The following is a 14,910-nucleotide window of genomic DNA, read 5'->3' as shown; positions in this document are numbered from 1 at the left end:
CTTCCTCTGTTTCATCCTCAATGGATAACTCATTTACCAACTTTTCATGCTTGTGGCAGCTCATTACACAGATAGAGCTACCTGTCTTCCCTCTGTGGACTAGTGGAGCAGTGGTTGTTTGCCAGGGATCAAAAGCAGTACTAAGACGTGCTAAGTGATAGGAAGCATTAAATTATTGGATGCATCAGAGACACCTAACTCTCTTCTGCAACAACAAAAATACATGTTGTTTACTTGCTGATTTTCTTGTCTTTCTTCTCTCTCCCCAGGTGTAAAGCTTGGAGTCACTCCACGGCAGTCCAGAGAGGTACGTGTTTACTCCATTTCTCCCAAAACACAGATACAGGTTGCTCCCACCTGTTATCTGTTGCAAAAAAAGTGATTGTCAGCCTTGTACCTCTCAGCGTGTCTGATAGCATCTGTGTAGAGAAGCTGACCTCACACTGCGACTCCAGTCAGTCAGACTTTACTGAGTAAATAGTCTCAGTTGCACTGGGCTTAGGTTTGGGTTGTTTTTTGTTTTGTTTTTCATCTTCCACAGTTCCACAGTACAGATCTCGTTATGTTTTTGGTCACTTTACCTTCATTATTCAATTACACTCAAGTGCTCAGGTACACTGAGGCCTGCATTTATTAATCTAACTTACTTTCCATTTCCATTACACTTTTCAAGCAGTAGCTACCGGATAACATTAATGGCTAACTATACTACAGCTTTGCATTTTGAGGTCAGTTCCTGTATTGTGACAATCATTTGCACAAAAACAAGTTTGAATAGAACAAAACAAAACGAAAGCTTAAAGTTTATTACAGGGGGTAAAATGTGTCCTAAGTTGCCATGTGTCATTATAAAGGCATGAAGTGGGGATAAAATAGGTTAGGCAGCGCTCGTACTACAGTATCTTCTCCCAGCTTATCCCTGCTTGCTCTCATCTCTGCCATGATCATGAGCACCGGTGAGAGTCTTACATCAGTGCAAACCCTGCAGAACGAGATGTCTAGCGTATCAGTTGCTCTCCTGTGCTTGCCCTGCACATTTAACAGGCAGGGACGAACCTCTCCCTGCTTTTTTCCCTCTAGATGCCCCTGCAGATGAAAGAATGTGGCCGTTTAAGTCAGGAGGAGGATGAGCCAAGATTCATGATGGTCTCATCACCTTGTCTGTTGTAAAATTAAAATCATAGATTCAGTCCATTGGCTTTATGATGCCATTACAGCATTTAATTGAAATAAAATGTCAGAATGCACGATGGCCTTGGGCATCTGATTGTAATCAGGCAGTAGATGATTCTAATTTAGATTCCCCATTAAGTGTTTATAAGACATTTATATGATATTACAGCTCAGTTTATTGATAGGTCATGGATGGCATTGGGCAGTTTGTGACATTTGCATGTAACAAAGTTTGACTTTTGTTGAAGATGTAGTGAAACAGCACCATCAAGTGGCCTATTTGAGTACTGAATACAACAACTGGGATAAATGAGGTCATCTCTGGGAATAAAAAACGATTTGCAATCTTATTAAATAACCTTGACCACATATCTACATTATCAGATGAAAATGCTGTCAATCTAAACACATGTCTGCTACTGTCTATTACAACTTGTGCTGTCATTGTTTTATAGACTCTTTCTACTCAGGACAGAGAGAGAGGCAAATCTGACAATTACCTGGACCAAGCAGCAGAAGGCATCTTGTCCAGCCCAATCCCCCCAATGCAGTTCCCACACTTTGAGAAGAGCAGACACACAGCCACCCCTGGGTCTCGAGAGCAGGACATGGGCCCCCTTCATGTCTCCAAAAGACACCGTAAACTGCTGAAAACCAGTCCCCCAATCAGTCACAGCAACAGTAATATTTCCCCATCCTCAATTGCCTCAGGCTCTCTTTCCCATGACAACCGGAAAACACTCTCTGATATTATGGAAGCCCGCCGGAAACTGATGAAGGAGATGTGTGCTAAGTACAAAAGCAGCATCTCCAGGACTATCACACGTCATCACGTGAATAATCTCTATGTGGAGGACCGGTACAAGTTGTTGTACTGCCAGGTGCCAAAGGCAGGCTGTTCTAACTGGAAGAGGACCCTGATGGTGCTGGCAGGCCAGGCCTCCAATGTTCAAAGTATTAAACATGACACAGTCCACTATGGCAACCATCTCAAGACGCTAGACAGCTTTGACCGACAGGGAATTATGCACCGACTGGAAACCTACACCAAAGTTATGTTTGTCCGAGAACCCTTGGAGAGGATGGTGTCGGCTTATAGGGACAAGTTTGAAAATCCAAACAACTATTACCACTCATTGTTTGGTAAACCTATAATCTCCAAGTACAGGGTGAACCCATCCTGGACAGCCCTGAAGACAGGCAATGGAGTCACATTCAAGGAGTTTGTCCAGTACCTACTTGATGTCCACCGGCCCGTAGGAATGGACATTCACTGGGACCAGGCAAACCAGCTCTGCAACCCTTGTCTCATAGACTATGACTTCATTGGCAAGTTTGAGAACATGGACGAAGAGTCCAACTTTCTCTTGCGATTGATTGGGGCACCACCCAACCTCACGCTGCCTAGTTTTAAAGATAGGAACCCAACTGACAAGAGGACCTCTATGCAGATTACACAAAAATACTTCTCGCAAGTCAGTAAGTTGGAGAGACAGCGAGTTTATGATTTCTACTTCATGGACTATCTGATGTTTAACTACTCCAAGCCTTTTAATGATTTATACTGACTTACTCCTATCAAAACACTTGACAGTTACATTCCACTGTCTACATCTCTACCATGACAGTAACCTTAACATAAAGAAGCTCACTCACGTTCTCATATGGACCTTTGCATCTAAGCAGAGAAATCAGAGAGATCAAACCTCTACTGAATTTCGCAAAGTCTGCCTTTTATGAATACATTTCTATCAGATTATCTTCATTTTTAGACAGCTATGAGATGAAAAGGTTCATGATGTGATGTTGAAATTGTCCAGAAATGCAAGGTATTTATTCACTTTTAGAAAATGGTGAGGTAGAATTTTAAAATTACAAATGTTATGTTTCTAAAAAAAGTTTATTGTTGTTCAACAGGCTTTAAATTATGCCTTACTGTGAGTCAAATAGCATTTGCAAATGTGTTTTATCATTTAATTCAACATAAATGCCACATACAGGGACTATTTAATATAGATTCCAATTACATTCCTAATTTTTAGTATACAGTCTGTTGTATGAGACCCTACCACCTACCTTTGGAGTAACCATAGCACAACATGTTAGAATATAGTTTCTTTAGTCTTTGATTGACCATATCATTGACTGATAAAACAATTTTTTCTTAATTTGAAATATTTGCATTTACTATTTGACTTACAGCAAGAAAGGCATCAGTATACCTCTATGTATCAGTGCATACTAATACAGATATTGCATATAAATGGTTTTACTAAACTTAAAGCATAACAAAGTGAAACACTATAAAACAGTATAAATCTTGAAAATGTGTCAAGTGCTTCACACTCTGATGCTGTGTGCACTCATTGTAGCATTTTTGTACTTCTAACGTTGTCTGTTGGATTTTTGCTTTAGTCTGACACATTCACTGCTGTAGGTCCCCAATCACTAGAGGTACTTACTTGGGTTGTTACATGCAGGACATGCAGGTTCTTGCAGGGTCCAAAGTGTTGCTGCCAGTATCTCTTAATACATGTTTGTGATACTAATCATTCAGTTTCTCGTAAACAGCATTGCCAACCTAATCACAAAAAACTGTCAAAAAAAACAGCACCACAAAAACAGCTTTTTAGATTTGGTATTATAATAGACTGATAATGTATGATCTGGGTGTTTCAACGGGGATGAGAAAAAGAGGAGAGGGCGCCCACACTTCCCCATGTATCATACCAAACATCCCTCAAACAGCTATCACTTACAGATCTCACACTGTCAGTAACTCTGTACCCTCTGTATGTATTACATCTCTTCTACTCCACTCTATAGGCTTTTTTTTTTACACTAATGTGTAAAATTGTACAATGGGCATTCAGATGACTATATATTTTTCTATGTATTTCTAAAATATATATATATATATATATATTCAGTGCCTCTTGGTGAAGGTATGTTTTTTTCCTTTTTGATGTCATTGATTGTTTTTTCAGTAATAACAGTGTAGAGTGTCATGTAACTGAAGAGTTTTTTTTCCAAAACAAAATATCCAACAGCTAAAAACCACTTTCAAGACACTAAATTACTGAAAATATAACAATACCATTCAAAATGCTGATTAGTCTGATTAACGAATAGATACCATTGGATGCTTTGGAGGTAACAAACATATTTTTGGATATACAAAATTTTGGAAATCAGCTCTTTAATTACTTATCCCCGATCTGTTTGGTCTCTCATTAGGATAGTAGACCGTGTAAAGATGAGCTGCATTGCACCTAGTTACTAATCCTGGCTAATGACATCTTTACCCATAGCAACCCCACTAAGTGTGCCTGTATGTGCCTGTGTGTGTGTGTGTGTGTGTGTGTGTGTGTGTGTGTGTGTGTGTGTGTGTGTGTGTGATACTGATTAAGCTGTTTTGATGTTTTACAATCTTTTTTCCCCCACATATTCCCAACACATCACCCAGCTAGCACTGAAGTCATAAACCTTTCTTCTTCAGTACCACCTGATTCAGGTCAGACCGCATAACAATGGCCACTGGAAACTGCACAGAGACCGGCAATTCCTGAGCATTCAAATTTAAACAATGTTAAATTAGGGATCTATCACAACCCTTTATTAGATTAAATATGTCTAAGATACTGTTAAGTATGATTGAATATATGGTAAAACGACACAGAACCAATCAGCAAACTAATTATTAACTGTAAATCTTCAAGGCTATACTGACTGAAGGTATCCCCAAATGAAAGAGTGAAAGAGTTTGTATCCTCTTGGGTCAGTTTATGCTCACTGTAGAGGGAGTGCAATAAAGACACAATTAAATATGATGATTATGATACCAAAGTAATAAATAGAAATACCCTGATCACACAAAATACAACGTAAGATAACACATTTGTCTACAATCAAAGTGGGTAACAGTGTACTTTTTTATGAGGCCACGATGCAAAGATGAACTTGATCTCCTGTGATGCTGGTCTCCTAAGTAGCAGTTACTATTCAGCTCTCTGCTTTGCAGCTCACTGAAAGTGTGTTTTATGTGACAAAATACTTCATAAAGCGATGTATTTGCCTATGAGTAAAGGGAAATTTATATTATTTAAATATATACACACTATAATCAACTTTTGAAGAGTTTTGAGAATTTAAGTGGTATTACACTTTCACGGTGAAGGTAATTGTATGAACTTTTGTCAGTATAGTGTGTTGGCTTTTGCAATTCCAAAATCTTCTAGATTGTGGTCTGATTCTTTGTAGGTATAGCTAATCTCTGTCCAAACAGTTATTGCATTATGATGAGTAGTACTCGCCCCCCAGCTAATTAAGCTTTCTTGGTATGTGGGCGTATGGACAGACTACAGTAACAAGTGAATGTATAACTGTTCATCATTGGTGCAAAAGTGTGTAGAACATGTTCTTAAGCCCTTTGCCTTATTTTACACTGCCAAATCAAATGGTGTATTTCAGGAAGACATTCTTCAGGTGGTCATTATTGCTGGCTGATGAGTGTCTACTAATAAATTGTCTTTAGCATTTTCACCATGCATATGTTCTTTGTTTTTTCTTGTATTGTTTATTTGTCTGAAATCCAATGTGGTCTCTGAAAGTCAAACTGAGCTCCAGGATGAGAATCAGAAGTGCAAGGTTTTGCTGTGAGTCACCGATTGTAGGTGTGCTGTATCTGTATTTGTGCTTTTATTTTAATTCATTATATTTCTGAATTCACCTCAAAACAAGGCTAAGCATCTGCAACATGAGGATGTATTTAGGCACAATAGTGCTTTGAGCTAAATGCTCAAGTCAGCACACTAACATTCTCACAATGACAATGCTAACATGCTAATGTCAGTTATAAAGCCACTGTATTAGCTCAGCATGTTGGCATGCTAACATTTGCTGATCAGAACTAAACATAAAATACAGTAGAGGCTAATGGGAATTTCATTAGTTTGGACATGTATACATTTTGATCTGATGATGGTGCTAGATGAAAAGTCAGCGGAGCACCAAAGTTGTTACTCTTGTCCTGAGGGAGATATGAATGTTTGTACAGAATTTCATGCCAATCTATCAAACAGTTGTTGAGATATTTTGTGTAAAGCCACAAATGTCAATCTTATGGTGGTGCAGGAGAAATTTCAGGGGATCACAAAAAGTCAGCAAAATACACAAGGCCTCATGCAAGGACATTTTCTTCTACCAATTCTAAAATTTCTCCCTTTTTTCTGTGAGGTTTGTTCATGTGAGATCATACAGGTCAAATTCACCAAACTCTGGACCTCACTAGACAAACCTATCAAAAAATATTGCCTAATGTATGTTACTTGTTCATGAAGAGGTGCACATTCATGCCCCAAATTACCATATACCAATTACCATATAAGGCTACTTGTCTTGCTTCACATGTGGACATGTCACACTGACGAATGTGAGGTACTGCTGTCAGAAATCAAAAACATAACAAGTTTAGCAATGACATATTAGAGGAGCACTTTGTTGATATTAATAGTGCAGCTGCCAACAATGTGTCATCAGTGCAACACTGTACTGTGGCAGACATAAAGAGATGAGGTTACAGTAGATGCTACAAAACATCTCTCTGAGGCAAAGTGATATGAGACTAATATGAGAGGTGATCAAGGGCATGTGACATTTACAGAGATATTGGGAGAGTATTATAGCCCGCAGTGGGTGATGTTACCCTATCAGGTGCAACAGGGGATGATACTAGATAGTGACCTGCATGACCCTGAGGCATCTGTCGGAATCAAAGACCTCTCCCAGCACCTACTGAAATATATATATCGATCAGCCACAACATCAGAACCACTTGCATAATATTGCATAGGTCCCCCTTGTGCCGCTAAAACAGCTCTGACCCGTCAGGGTATGGAAATGGGACCTCTGACTGTGTCCTGTGGTGTCTGGCACTGGGATATTGGCAGTGGATCCCTTTGGTCCTGTGGGTTGCAGGATGGGGCCTCCTGGTTCTGGTGCATCCCACATATGTTCAATCAGATTTGCATCTGGGGGATTTGGAGGCCAGGTCAACACCTTGGGCTCTTTGTCATGTTCCTTGAGGCATTTCTGAGCAGTTTTTGTGGTGTGGTGGAAGCGTTGCGCTGCTGAGGGAGGCCCCTGCTGTCAGGGAATGTGTTTGCCATGGGGGGGTATGCTTGGTCTACAACATTGTTAAATTGGGTGGCAAGTAACATCCGGCTGAATGTCAGGCCCAGATGGTTTCCCAGCAGAATATTGTATTGTAAAGAGATGATTAATGTTATTCACTTCACCTGTCAGTGGTTTTAATGTTGTGGCTGATCAGTGTAAATTGCTGTGGTGAAATATGCCAATAAATGTAAGAGAATTTCTGAAAAAAAATCTCAGTGATTAGCAAGCCATGATGATGATATGATGAATACAATATTGATTTTCCATTACTTTTTTCATAGTTATACATTTTATTGAAGTTAATTTTGGTGTGATATATCAACTGCAGTTTTTCTTCAGGTCAAATTAGCACTTTTTCTCCTGTGAGACAGTTTGACGTGTCTGAAACACTCCTACATTTTGTACCAAAAGAGAAAATTCTACATGAGATAATCTGAATGCCACGAGTTCTCTCAAATCATATGGATGTTTTTACATGAGGTCAATTGTCTACTCCCAATCCATCTTGAAGATGATGAGACAGTCAATGTACAGAGCATCTGACTGCACCATACAGAGAGATGTCTAAAGGAGAACAACTATGTCATTAATGTATAAATTCATGTATGTATTAAAACAGGTGATCACACAGAGCAGAAGGGGGCAGAGCACAGGTTTAATGGGAAATCTCCTTTCTTTTCTCTTTCTCTATCTAGAAACATGACAATCTAGTTTGCTGTGTATGTGTGAAACCAAAGTCATAAACAAATGAAATAAATCATTAAAAATAAACTTTATGTCAATTGTCAAGACATACAAGTATTACATTACAAAGACATACATTACAAAGCCAATTAGATGCTTCAGAGATGCCAGCTGCTCTGGCAAAAACAGACTGGAGCAAAGATTCATGCATGAGATATTCTGAACAAGGACCCAGTAAGGATACATACACTGGTTGGAATGGCAGCAGATCACCTCTGGCAGTCATGATGGAGCTGCAACATGACACAAAAAGATACTGTGTGCTGTGTATGCACTTCCTGTCCTGTCCTGATTCATTTTCAGCCTTTGTTTCACCGGCATTTGGTTTCACTAAGAGCTTGTTATTACTCAGCACAAAAGTCATTTGCATATATACAGCCTGCTTCTATTAGCTGCTGAGTAGCTTTAGAGGATTTATTGGAGGTTATAAAGCTGCGCAGTGCAGGTTTATTTGCTGACAGCCCTAAATGGCAGCAAGAGATGTCATTAAAAAAAACATAAAAATCATGGGTCAGTAGCAGTGAGGTGCATACTGTTCAACCATTCTCAGCAACTGGTTGATGAGTCTTTGTATGAAAAGTTATAACAAGGATGACAGAGCACAATATCTAATGTTGTCAAGACCAGCTTTCAGAGTTTGTTTGCTGCCTTGAAAATGGTGTCTATTTTGCTTTCTTTTTTTAAATCCCCAGTCTATGCCCTTATACTGTTGTGTTCTATGTTCTCCAGGAGGGATTTTTTGAAAATTTTATTTAATTTTTTTTTGTTTTGTTTTGTTTTTTGGGCACACCAGGTTCCTTCAGTCTGTCTCACCTACTTCTACTTCATGTAGTAGTTTCCAACATTTCTCAGGATGAGAGATATGAAAAATCCCTGAGAATAACTTCTTTCATCTAGCTGTTGCTTTATATAAGGGAGGAGAGCAACAGTTTCCTTTTTTTTTTTTATAACAAGTTCACAACAGTGTTACCTATTGCCCAAAACAAATCTAGCAGCTGTGCTGAATCGTGGTCGACTGAGGGTACTGTTATGGCGCACACTGAAATGGATTCTATGATGGTAGGATTGGTTCTACCAATTCTACTACAAGCTCACAACAACAAGTTACGAGTTACTGTGTCTGCTTATCAAGATGTGCCTATTGGTAGTCACAGATCCAGCAGAATCAGTCATGCACACTGGAGAAATCACTACTGAATATCAGTAGCAAATTCACTGAGCAAAGATATTTTTTTTTTAATCAAAATTACATGATTCACTTTGGCTAGGTGTTTGACTTTCTCTCCCACTGCATCCTTAACATTTGCTCTTCACCACTTTTCACTGCACTGCCTGTGGTATTAAATGTGTCAAGCAACTCAACCAGACGAATCAAGAAACCAGAACAATTAGCTGAAAGCAGCTGAGAAGTACAGAGAGCTGCAGGCTGAATGGTTGATTTTCAGTGGGATCAGCAGTATGAGCATCATTACAGGGAGCTTAATGGAGCTTTAATTAACTTTGTTAAGGGTGTTAAACGAGCAAACAAGCAACATCAATTTGTTTGTCAAAACAAAGTGCAAGAGGTGGAAAGCAACTCGACAGGATTTATTATTTATCATTACAATTCAAGGAAGGAAACATTTTAAACGACTCATTTTAAATGTTATAAATGACTTCAGAGATATTTGATAAACATTTCACAATCACTGTAGCACCAGGTAAGAGTCATTATCCAAAACTATTCATCAGATTCAACTCTCAACAATCATTATATCTAGGTATTTTATTTATTATCGGATCTTCAGAAAGTACTGAAAAGAACAGCGGAAGCACAGTTAAAATAAACTATATTCATGTCCATAAATGTCTTTTTTCTGGTACTACTTATAGTGTGTCATTTTAACCAGTAGCACAAATGAAAAAAAAGTTCACCTTTCTAAGGGTTGGATGTCAGGTTATAATCACTCAAGGTATCTTCACATCACCTCACAAATCCATACATTTAGAGTTAACTGTCAACACAACGTTTCATGTCTAAAAGTGGAACTAAGTAAAGTTAGTAAACTAAGTAAGTGGTGTGATACCTGTTCTGAGGGAAAAGATTAGCTTCATTTCTATTCTGTGATTAGATCAGAGTAGGTACCGTATGGTGCCTGAATATATACTGTAATTTGCATGATTCTCACACACTCTACCTAGATTTAAAAGGGGGGGAAATCTGTCACAGCAGCATTTCTGTCATACTAGCATTTTGCCTTCCAAAATGACATTGTTTTAATAGAAACAAATAGCAGCCTTTCTTCTTTTGTTGTTGTGCTGAAATATATGTGTGTGTGTGTGAGAGAGAGAATGTGAGATTATGCTTGTGTTTGTGTGGCAGATGAATATTGCAGCACAAATTGATCACTCTGTAGAGTTAGAAATTTGATTAAATGCTTAAGGCTGATTTCTGCAACAGCTCTTGTATAAGTCATGAGAGCACTTTGGGGGAAGTTAAAACTGTGGAGAAAACAAAAGCCATCCATTTACCTCATTAGTGTGCGTGGAAAATCTTGACATGCTTTGAAGAGAACGTGCTTGTGTAGCTAAATCTGCTTAAGGGCCCAAAGCAGTCATACAAGGGAGGCAACCAAACATCCTCCCAAAGTGATAAACAACCTCGCCTTGGTCGGGAGGACTGTAAAGAGAGACTTTGCTCCATTTTTCAAGTATTATTAATATAAGTTCCTCACTTAATCTTCATGTTTGCCTTCAAGCCAGCATTAACATGGCTGATGACAGGTTTCTGCTGATTCTCTGACAACTGAGCTCTATCACACAAACATTCAAGGGTGCACAGACACACACGTGCACACTCTCTGCATCAGTGCCTTTCCAAATTCTCCTGCTTATTGGCAGAACCAATTTCAGGGGTTGACTCCTCAGTTCAATGGGGCGACATTGAAGAGGCAGAATTTTGTCGATTACAAAACTTCTCTCATTCTCATGCATGCCGAGTTAATTCTCTCCCTCTTTCACATGAAATCCTTGTTTGTTTTGGCAATGCACTGCAGCACGTTCCAGACACATCTCTCAGTGAGATAAACCTCATTAAAATGATTTGCCCGAGCACTGTTACTAATCAAGCAAAGCAAAGCGACAAGTGGGAAATAATTTTAGGGAGGAAATCTCAAAACTCGAGTCCTGTTGCGGACAAGTGCTTCTTGAACATCTCATCTGGTTAACTAGCCTGGCTCTTTTATCAACACACTGCTCATTCTGGGAACAAGCACTTGTATATCATTTGGCTGGATGGAGCCAGTGATAATATCACAAGAATGGCTATAGAGAAGTAAAACTTCAATCTGGCATTATTTCATCTTTCCTTACGTGGTCCAGCAGGAACTTTCAGGATCATGAATCCCTTGCATTTGTACACAGTTTGTATTTAACAGTTCAACAACTGGACACACTGAGGTCTGTACAATTTAATTCAATGATTTTCATTTACTGTGTATGATCATACATCACTTCTTATATCAAGTCTCATTTCAGATAGGCGTCTCTGTCATCACTGTATACTGAAAAAGCTGAGAAGCCCTGCTGTGTATTACCTCCTCTATCCAGAGACATATTGCATATAACCACATGATGGCAGTGCTGCACCTGAAATATTACAAACCACAATACTGGTTTTACTTTTCAAAGAATGCTGCCTCCTGAGTACTCTCATGCACATGGAGGTATGTGTAGTATAATAATGTGCACTTTGGTACCCAATTTGCTGCCACCACCTGTCATGCTTCTGTTTTGACACTAAAACACCCATGAAAGCCACCGCAAGTCTTCTAATTAAGCTATATGCCAGCACTGACATGAATTATGCAGCAGCTTTAATGAACTCAAATCAATAAACACAGGATCTATAATGAAGCCAGTCACACAAGCTGCTGTGGACAGAGTGGTTCTTTAACCTCGGGGCTATATTTCCAGCAGGATGACACAACTGCTGGGAACGGCTGAAACATTTGGCGTGATAAGATGATTCGCTGCTTTTCTTTTTTCATATTTATGCCATCATAACCCCACCCTGCCCCCACTACTCTAATGACAGCATACTGTGGATGTATTTTTAATGTAAAAACACATCAAGGGTTGGCAAACATCTGGGTGTTGATGGTGATGGACAGGAGCAGGAAGGAGGTGAGATGAGACTGTTAAGAACAGACGAGTAAATGCAATGATATACCACGCACTGATGTGATGGATTGATTGTAAGCTAGCTAACACCTTAAGCTAGAATATCCTGTATATTACACAAACAATAATGTCACATTTTCAGTGATGATGTTTCAATGACACAGACATAATAATAATAATAATAATAATAATAATAATAATAATAATAATAATATTACAGATCTGCCATTTCCTTTGTTGGCATGAGAACAGGTTTTATGATTTTGCAGTTGATTTGTGTTGCAGTGTTGGTTGTTTGCTCCTAACAACGCTTTCCAACTCTGAGCGCTGCGCTCCAATGTTGAAAACAATGCTGCCAACTCTCTTGGCTGAGCAAAAAAGTCAGATGACATCACACATCAGTTTGTAAATCAGTATGTTTCGTATGGCAAAGCGCGATAATCTGACTCGTTTGTATTCAAAGAGCAAATGATCAGCATGAATAATAATTTCCTTCCCAAAAGACTTAACAGCCAAGATATTAAAATTCTCCCACATGGTCCAAAAAAAGTGGTTGTTACTGAAGTTGCCAAGCACAGTGAGAAATCTACCAACATTGTCTTTATTTGGCAACAGTGTCTGGAAATGAATGAGAAAATAATGCATGGGAGGATCCCATTAATATTTTGGCTATTTAGTTGCATTTGATCTTTCTGTCTATCATTCCACACAAACTGTTAAAACTACATGAGTACATCTTAAAGAAAATCAAAATAAAAACGTCACTGGTGAACTATGACGTCTAACCACTCTAACCTACAGAAATCAGAGCTGTGCAGCTACAGTCTCCTTCAGCTGTTCCCAAAGATACAATGTTGTTTCTGAAACAGAACAACAAACATGTTCTCCATAAACCAGCTGGGATCCCCTGCCAGTTCAAAACTGCTTGGCTTCTTTATCAATAAAGGTGCATCACACATCAGAGTAGGCGTCAACCTCTCATTCTTAAAAGGAGTTTTATTTACTTTGGAGAGACTCTCAAGGCTTCAACAATATTGAAAGCGTTTTTCACATTCTCCTCTTATTTCCTTGTGGCTGGCTGCTCTCACAAAACACCCAAAAAGGCAGCCACTGTTTCTCTCTCCTGCTCTCTTTCAAGGAGAGAGGTGAGCTTTCAATGAATCACCCCCTGCTCCTGCCGTGTTCTGAGCTGTGTCTTCCCTTCGTCAAGCAGCGTGAGTGATGGAAGTGACAGAGAAGACACCTGCCCTGAACCACCGCTGACAGAGAGGAGGAGAAAGAGGGAGAGAAGTGGAGGGAGGAAGGCGCACTGCCTGATGGGAGAAACACACAACGAGGCAACAAACTTGCAGAGACTATCACTTATAGTGACAGGCCAGGAGGTGCCGTGCTATTAGCAGGCCGTAGGGTAGGCCCTGAGCACGGCCCGTCCTACCTAGGATGGATGGGCCTCTCTCTCGGGACTAAATTAATACTGGATCTGGAATTGCTTTTGGAACAATGTCCTCCTAAGGAGCTAATCAGACAGGAGTTATCTAGGAGTGCCTGTAGGCTGGCTGGCGTGGCTGAAGCACTGTGGCTGCCTGGCAGAAGGCAGGTGCACCATGCCGACTCACAGCAGTTCATTCCCGAGCAGGACAGAGTGGTGGAGTTATTCATTAGACGCTGGTGATGATGAATCCCAAGACTCAGAGTTTCCAAAGTGAGAGTTTATATGAAAGTATTAATAGTTTTAAAAAGAAGAAGAAGAAAAATCGTATTAAAAACTAATTTCAAAATAACACTTCTTAAACCACCCTTAATTGTTTTTTAAAGAATTGGTTTTTAGCCACTTGGGGGCAGCAGATCAGTCAGATAAGTGAAGAAAACATTAACATTTCCTCACCCTGTGAAGTTGACCTGATCAATGTGTTGGAAAACGATTGCCTATTTACATCCAGCAGACACAGAGCAATGTTAACATTCAGTTCTGAAGAGAAACATTTGGCTCTTTAGCTCCTATATGCTTCACTGTTGTCAACAGCTAGTTTCTAACTTGGCTTACTTGGCGTTTCGTGCGGAGCACGTAGTCAATTGTGGGTTTATCAGAACTCTTTTGCTAATATGGTGTTAATGAGAGTGGTGAGAGGGACCCAAAACTGTAACGGTGTGGTCCATAAAACCAAAACAATAAGCTGAAACACTTTGTACTGCAGAGGAACTGCAGAGTCAGGTGACAATTGTCTTTGTGTTCATCACCACAAGTTACAACCTGCACAGTATACACTGTCATTTCATTCATTCTTAATATAAAAGTATTACTCAGTGCATTTTCATTGACTGAATCATTTATGATTTTTAAATGAAGAAAACTAAGCAGCGTGTTTGGAACAAATGCTTTCATGTATTGAATATACTTAGATTTTCACATCACTGAAGAGTAAAATAAGTCCCAATTCAAACAGAGACTGAAACAAGGCAGACACAGAAACCAGAGGAAGCTGACTTTTGAATCATGAATTTATACTTCCAGACAAACCAAAGAAGATCCAAACTGTCTCATGGCTGACAGTGCTTTGCAAGTCGTCTGCACAGTGGCTTCACAGAGATGAAGTAGTACTCCATATCAGAGGTATAAACTGACAGGATGAGGTCAGAGCTGAAACAGAGGGGAAAGCA

General features: G+C 39.4%; 1 protein-coding gene across 1 annotated transcript; it reads left to right on the top strand.

The window, feature by feature from the left end:
* Positions 1-270: 270 nt before the first annotated feature.
* Positions 271-5,715, top strand: LOC108897653 (carbohydrate sulfotransferase 8-like). Its single transcript, XM_018697378.2, has 2 exons — positions 271-307; positions 1,629-5,715. The coding sequence occupies exon 2, from the start codon at positions 1,719-1,721 to the stop codon at positions 2,739-2,741; it is 1,023 nt and encodes a 340-aa protein (XP_018552894.2). The 5' UTR covers positions 271-307; positions 1,629-1,718; the 3' UTR covers positions 2,742-5,715.
* Positions 5,716-14,910: the final 9,195 nt, after the last annotated feature.

Source organism: Lates calcarifer, linkage group LG2 (assembly GCF_001640805.2).
Source record: "Lates calcarifer isolate ASB-BC8 linkage group LG2, TLL_Latcal_v3, whole genome shotgun sequence".
NCBI lineage: Eukaryota > Metazoa > Chordata > Actinopteri > Centropomidae > Lates > Lates calcarifer.
Note: the sequence above shows the minus strand (reverse complement) of the source record. Positions and strands in the feature narration are given on the sequence as shown.